The sequence below is a fragment of the Oncorhynchus masou genome, chromosome 20, assembly GCF_036934945.1.
Source record: "Oncorhynchus masou masou isolate Uvic2021 chromosome 20, UVic_Omas_1.1, whole genome shotgun sequence".
Classification (NCBI taxonomy): domain Eukaryota; kingdom Metazoa; phylum Chordata; class Actinopteri; order Salmoniformes; family Salmonidae; genus Oncorhynchus; species Oncorhynchus masou.
In genome coordinates, this window is record NC_088231.1 from 30,115,777 (window position 1) to 30,123,276 (window position 7,500).

The window sequence follows — 7,500 nt, forward strand, 5'->3', positions numbered from 1 at the left end:
CTCCCTCCCTCCCCATTCCTCTCCCTCCTCCCCCTCCCCATTCCTCTCCCTCCTCCCTCCCCCTCCCTCCCCCTCCCTCCCCCCATTCCTCTCCCTCCCTCCTCCCTCCCTCCCCATTCCTCTCCCTCCTCCCTCCCTCCCCATTCCTCTCCCTCCTCCCTCCCCTCCCTCCCCCTCCCTCCCCCATTCCTCTCCCTCTTCCTTCCTCCCTCCCTCCCCATTCCTCTCCCTCCTCCCCCCATTCCTCTCCCCTCTTCCCTCCCTATTCCTCTCCCTCCTCCCTCCCCCTCCCTCCCTATTCCTCTCCCTCCTCCCCCCATTCCTCTCCCTCTTCCCTCCCCCTCCCTCCCTATTCCTCTCCCTCCTCCCTCCCCCTCCCTCCCTATTCCTCTCCCTCCTCCCCCCATTCCTCTCCCTCTTCCCTCCCCCTCCCTCCCCATTCCTCTCCCTCCCCCCCCATTCCTCTCCCTCCTCCCCCCATTCCTCTCCCCCCCCCCATTCCTCTCTCCTCTTCTTCCCCCCCCTCCCTCCCTATTCCTCTCCCTCCCTCCCTCCCCCTCCCTCCCTATTCCTCTCCCTCCTCCCCCCATTCCTCTCCCTCTTCCCTCCCCCTCCCTCCCCATTCCTCTCCCTCCCCCCCATTCCTCTCCCTCCTCCCCCCATTCCTCTCCCTCCTCCCTCCCCCTCCCTCCCCCCATTCCTCTCCCTCCTCCCTCCCCCTCCCTCCCCCCCATTCCTCTCCCTCCCCCCATTCCTCTCCCTCCTCCCCCCATCCCCAGGACAACCTGTCAGTGTTCCTCAGAGGCTGTGAGGAGTTGGGTCTGAAAGGTTCCCAGCTGTTTAATCCGGGAGACCTTCAGGACACCTCCATACAAGCCAACCTCAGGTTAGAGAGAGAGAAACGTGTGTGCGTGCGTATATATAAATATACACAGTATATAACTAGGCCCCTATCAAGGCCTGAACTGTCCCTCAGAAAACCCTTCCTCTCCCTATCAAGGCCTGAACTGTCCCTCAGAAACCCCTCCTCCCTATCAAGGCCTGAACTGTCCCTCAGAAACCCCTCCTCTCCCTATCAAGGCCTGAACTGTCCTCCAGAAACCCCTCAGAAACCCTCCTCTCCCTATCAAGGCCTGAACTGTCCCTCAGAAACCCCTCCTCTCCCTATCAAGGCCTGAACTGTCCCTCAGAAACCCCTCCTCTCCCTATCAAGGCCTGAACTGTCCCTCAGAAACCCCTCCTCTCCCTATCAAGGCCTGAACTGTCCTCCAGAAACCCCTCCTCTCCCTATCAAGGCCTGAACTGTCCCTCAGAAACCCCTCCTCTCCCTATCACGGCCTGAACTATCCCTCAGAAACCCCTCCTCTCCCTATCAAGGCCTGAACTGTCCCTCAGAAACCCCACCTCTCCCTATCAGGGCCTGAACTGTCCCTCAGAAACCCCTCCTCTCCCTATCAAGGCCTGAACTGTCCCTCAGAAACCCCTCCTCTCCCTATCAAGGCCTGAACTGTCCCTCAGAAACCCCTCCTCTCCCTATCAAGGCCTGAACTGCCCCTCAAAAACCCTCCTCTCCCTATCAAGGCCTGAACTGTCCCTCAGAAACCCCTCCTCTCCCTATCAAGGCCTGAACTGTCCCCCAGAAACCCCTCCTCTCCCTATCAAGGCCTGAACTGTCCTCCAGAAACCCCTCCTCTCCCTATCAAGGCCTGAACTGTCCCTCAGAAACCCCTCCTCTCCCTATCACGGCCTGAACTGTCCTCCAGAAACCCCTCCTCTCCCTATCAAGGCCTGAACTGTCCTCCAGAAACCCCTCCTCTCCCTATCAAGGCCTGAACTGTCCCTCAGAAACCCCTCCTCTCCCTATCAAGGCCTGAACTGTCCCTCAGAAACCCCTCCTCTCCCTATCAAGGCCTGAACTGTCCCTCAGAAACCCCTCCTCTCCCTATCAAGGCCTGAACTGTCCCTCAGAAACCCCTCCTCTCCCTATCAAGGCCTGAACTGTCCCTCAGAAACCCCTCCTCTCCCTATCAAGGCCTGAACTGTCCTCCAGAAACCCCTCCTCTCCCTATCAAGGCCTGAACTGTCCCTCAGAAACCCCTCCTCTCCCTATCAAGGCCTGAACTGTCCTCCAGAAACCCCTCCTCTCCCTATCAAGGCCTGAACTGTCCCTCAGAAACCCCTCCTCTCCCTATCAAGGCCTGAACTGTCCCTCAGAAACCCCTCCTCTCCCTATCAAGGCCTGAACTGTCCTCCAGAAATCCCTCAGAAACCCCTCCTCTCCCTATCAAGGCCTGAACTGTCCCTCAGAAACCCCTCCTCTCCCTATCAAGGCCTGAACTGTCCCTCAGAAACCCCTCCTCTCCCTATCAAGGCCTGAACTGTCCCTCAGAAACCCCTCCTCTCCCTATCAGGGCCTGAACTGTCCCTCAGAAACCCCTCCTCTCCCTATCAAGGCCTGAACTGTCCCTCAGAAACCCCTCCTCTCCCCTATCAAGGCCTGAACTGTCCCTCAGAAACCCCTCCTCTCCCTATCAAGGCCTGAACTGTCCCTCAGAAACCCCTCCTCTCCCTATCAAGGCCTGAACTGTCCCTCAGAAACCCCTCAGAAACCCTCCTCTCCCTATCAAGGCCTGAACTGTCCCTCAGAAACCCCTCCTCTCCCTATCAGGGCCTGAACTGTCCCTCAGAAACCCCTCCTCTCCCTATCAAGGCCTGAACTGTCCCTCAGAAACCCCTCCTCTCCCTATCAAGGCCTGAACTGTCCTCCAGAAACCCCTCCTCTCCCTATCAAGGCCTGAACTGTCCCCCAGAAACCCCTCCTCTCCCTATCAAGGCCTGAACTGTCCCTCAGAAACCCCTCCTCTCCCTATCAAGGCCTGAACTGTCCCTCAGAAACCCCTCCTCTCCCTATCAAGGCCTGAACTGTCCTCCAGAAACCCCTCCTCTCCCTATCAAGGCCTGAACTGTCCTCCAGAAACCCTTCCTCCCTATCAAGGCCTGAACTGTCCCTCAGAAACCCCTCCTCTCCCTATCAAGGCCTGAACTATCCTCCAGAAACCCCTCCACTCCCTATCAAGGCCTGAACTGTCCCTCAGAAACCCCTCCTCTCCCTATCAAGGCCTGAACTGTCCTCCAGAAACCCCTCCTCTCCCTATCAAGGCCTGAACTGTCCTCCAGAAACCCCTCCTCTCCCTATCAAGGCCTGAACTGTCCCTCAGAAACCCCTCCTCTCCCTATCAAGGCCTGAACTGTCCCTCAGAAACCCCTCCTCTCCCTATCAAGGCCTGAACTGTCCTCCAGAAACCCCTCCTCTCCCTATCAAGGCCTGAACTGTCCCTCAGAAACCCCTCCTCTCCCTATCAAGGCCTGAACTGTCCCCCAGAAACCCCTCCTCTCCCTATCAAGGCCTGAACTGTCCCTCAGAAACCCCTCCTCTCCCTATCAGGGCCTGAACTGTCCCTCAGAAACCCCTCCTCTCCCTATCAAGGCCTGAACTGTCCCTCAGAAACCCCTCCTCTCCCTATCAAGGCCTGAACTGTCCCTCAGAAACCCCTCCTCTCCCTATCAAGGCCTGAACTGTCCCTCAGAAACCCCTCCTCTCCCTATCAAGGCCTGAACTATCCTCCAGAAACCCCTCCTCTCCCTATCAAGGCCTGAACTGTCCTCCAGAAACCCCTCCTCTCCCTATCAAGGCCTGAACTGTCCCTCAGAAACCCCTCCTCTCCCTATCAAGGCCTGAACTGTCCTCCAGAAACCCCTCCTCTCCCTATCAAGGCCTGAACTGTCCCTCAGAAACCCCTCCTCTCCCTATCAAGGCCTGAACTGTCCCTCAGAAACCCCTCCTCTCCCTATCAAGGCCTGAACTGTCCTCCAGAAACCCCTCCTCTCCCTATCAAGGCCTGAACTGTCCTCCAGAAACCCCTCCTCTCCCTATCAAGGCCTGAACTGTCCTCCAGAAACCCCTCCTCTCCTATCAAGGCCTGAACTGTCCCTCAGAAACCCCTCCTCTCCCTATCAGGGCCTGAACTGTCCCTCAGAAACCCCTCCTCTCCCTATCAAGGCCTGAACTGTCCCTCAGAAACCCCTCCTCTCCCTATCAAGGCCTGAACTGTCCCTCAGAAACCCCTCCTCTCCCTATCAAGGCCTGAACTGTCCCTCAGAAACCCCTCCTCTCCCTATCAAGGCCTGAACTGTCCCCCAGAAACCCCTCAGAAACCCTCCTCTCCCTATCAAGGCCTGAACTGTCCCTCAGAAACCCCTCAGAAACCCTCCTCTCCCTATCAAGGCCTGAACTGTCCCTCAGAAACCCCTCCTCTCCCTATCAGGGCCTGAACTGTCCCTCAGAAACCCCTCCTCTCCCTATCAAGGCCTGAACTGTCCCTCAGAAACCCCTCCTCTCCCTATCAAGGCCTGAACTGTCCTCCAGAAACCCCTCCTCTCCCTATCAAGGCCTGAACTGTCCCCCAGAAACCCCTCCTCTCCCTATCAAGGCCTGAACTGTCCCTCAGAAACCCCTCCTCTCCCTATCAAGGCCTGAACTGTCCCTCAGAAACCCCTCCTCTCCCTATCAAGGCCTGAACTGTCCTCCAGAAACCCCTCCTCTCCCTATCAAGGCCTGAACTGTCCTCCAGAAACCCTTCCTCCCTATCAAGGCCTGAACTGTCCCTCAGAAACCCCTCCTCTCCCTATCAAGGCCTGAACTATCCTCCAGAAACCCCTCCACTCCCTATCAAGGCCTGAACTGTCCCTCAGAAACCCCTCCTCTCCCTATCAAGGCCTGAACTGTCCTCCAGAAACCCCTCCTCTCCCTATCAAGGCCTGAACTGTCCCTCAGAAACCCCTCCTCTCCCTATCAAGGCCTGAACTGTCCCTCAGAAACCCCTCCTCTCCCTATCAAGGCCTGAACTGTCCCTCAGAAACCCCTCCTCTCCCTATCAAGGCCTGAACTGTCCCTCAGAAACCCCTCCTCTCCCTATCAAGGCCTGAACTGTCCCTCAGAAACCCCTCCTCTCCCTATCAAGGCCTGAACTGTCCTCCAGAAACCCCTCCTCTCCCTATCAAGGCCTGAACTGTCCCTCAGAAACCCCTCCTCTCCCTATCAGGGCCTGAACTGTCCTCCAGAAACCCCTCCTCTCCCTATCAAGGCCTGAACTGTCCCTCAGAAACCTCTCAGAAATCCTTCCTCTTCCTCCCCATGTTGGTTTTTTGTGTTCATCGATGTCCTAATTTTTGTTGTTGTCCTTGTTGGGTTGTAAGTCCTCCTATCCCATTCCTTCTGTTTGTTGCCTGGTGATTCAGCAGATGAGTCTTGCAAGAACCAAGTTGATCACTCGCTGTCTCTCCATACTATTTCCACAAAATAAAAGTATCTTCCAATTCCTCAAGATGGGAAGAACAAAACTAAACTTAACTAAACTGTTCACATATACAGTGGCGGGAATTCTGGCTCTCACAGACCTGTTAGTTTTTCTTTAAGAAGCCCCCCTGTTCTCCACTCATTACCTGTATTAACTGCACCTGGGGAGGACAGCTAATGTCAGTCCCACCAAGCCTTCTCAGGAAGGCTACACTTCTCTGTTGAGATACAGACACCCGTCTCTGTCGAGAGCTTTGGTCACATGACCTGGTTCCAGGGCAGCCTGAGCTTTCAGCCAGTCGAAACATACAAGTCAACGTGATTCAAAGACATGATGAACCCACGTGACTGTGGTCAACTCCAACCCAGCTAACAGCCTTCGTCTCAAAGACATGATGAAACCACGTGACTGTGGTCAACTCCAACCCAGCTAACAGCCTTCGTCAACTCGTTCTAGTCATCTTACTTACAACCAGTTAGCGAAGCTAAACACGGATAATGATTCCGCTTCCGGTGAGGCACGGTGTCCGTTGTCCCTCAGTAGGTGAGGCACGGTGTCCGTTGTCCCTCAGTGGGTGAGGCACGGTGTCCGTTGTCCCTCAGTAGATGAGGCACGGTGTCCGTTGGCCCTCAGTAGGTGAGGCACGGTGTCCGTTGTCCCTCAGTAGATGAGGCACGCTGTCCGTTGGCCCCCAGTAGATGAGGCACGGTGTCCGTTGGCCCTCAGTAGGTGAGGCACGGTGTCCGTTGTCCCTCAGTAGGTGAGGCACGCTGTCCGTTGTCCCTCAGTAGGTGAGGCACGGTGTCCGTTGGCCCTCAGTAGGTGAGGCACGCTGTCCGTTGGCCCCCAGTAGATGAGGCACGCTGTCCGTTGGCCCCCAGTAGATGAGGCACGCTGTCCGTTGGCCCCCAGTAGATGAGGCACGGTGTCCGTTGGCCCTCAGTAGGTGAGGCACGCTGTCCGTTGGCCCCCAGTAGATGAGGCACGGTGTCCGTTGGCCCCCAGTAGATGAGGCACGCTGTCCGTTGGCCCCCAGTAGATGAGGCACGCTGTCCGTTGGCCCCCAGTAGATGAGGCACGCTGTCCGTTGGCCCCAGTAGATGAGGCACGCTGTCCGTTGGCCCCCTGTAGATGAGGCACGGTGTCCGTTGGCCCTCAGTAGATGAGGCACGGTGTCCGTTGGCCCCCAGTAGATGAGGCACGGTGTCCGTTGGCCCCCAGTAGATGAGGCACGCTGTCCGGTGGCCCCCAGTAGAGGGCGCTAGCCTACAAACTCCCCATACATTTGTTGTACCGAGTTGCCAGACTGAAAGTGACCTCTCCTCTCCTCTTCAGGGACTCAGAATGCAGTAGAAAACTGAAGAATGTAAGTATTCAATTGAAGGCCTTTATTGTCACGGGAAACATATGTGAACATCGCCAAAGCAAGTGAAATAGATAATAAACAAAAGTGAAATGAACAGTAAACATTACACTAACAAAAGCTCCAAAGCATAAAGACATTTTAAATGTCATATTATATATATACAGTGTTGTAATGATATGCAAATAGTTAAAGTACAAAAGGAAAATAAATAAACATAAATATGGGTTGTATTTACAATGGTGTTTGTTCTTCACTGGTTGCCCTTTTCTCGTGGCAACAGGTCACACATCTTGCTGCTGTGATGGCACACTGTGGAATTTCACCCAGTAGATATGGGAGTTTTTCAAAATTGGATTTGTTTTCTAATTCTTTGTGGATCTGTGTAATCTGAGGGAAATATGTGTCTCTAATATGGTCATACATTTGGCAGGAGGTTAGGAAGTGCAGCTCAGTTTCCACCTCATTTTGTGGAAGGTGTGCACATAGCCTGTCTTCTCTTGAGAGCCAGGTCTGCCTCTCTCTCTCTCTCTCTGACAACACCCCCCCCAACTAGGTATTAATTACAATATTCTGGCTGGGGAAGGCATCCAGTGTGTGTCCCTCCTATGACGGCCCTGTCCTAAACCTCAGAGAGTTTGAGGGACTGCGATCACACATGAGAACGGTAAGACTACACACACACATCCATGTACCACACACACACACACACACACACGCACACACACACACACACACACACACACACACACACACACACACACACACACACACACACAC

At 55.2% G+C, this 7,500-nt stretch overlaps 1 protein-coding gene across 1 annotated transcript in view; it reads left to right on the top strand.

The window, feature by feature from the left end:
- The window catches only part of LOC135506629 (LIM and calponin homology domains-containing protein 1-like), a 171,309-nt gene that overhangs the window by 84,174 nt on the left and 79,635 nt on the right, over positions 1-7,500 (top strand). Inside the window, exons 7-9 of the mRNA XM_064925950.1 lie at positions 780-886; positions 6,693-6,723; positions 7,277-7,387. Of these exons, the coding sequence (XP_064782022.1) occupies positions 780-886; positions 6,693-6,723; positions 7,277-7,387 (249 nt within the window). The remainder of the gene's footprint in view (positions 1-779; positions 887-6,692; positions 6,724-7,276; positions 7,388-7,500) is intronic.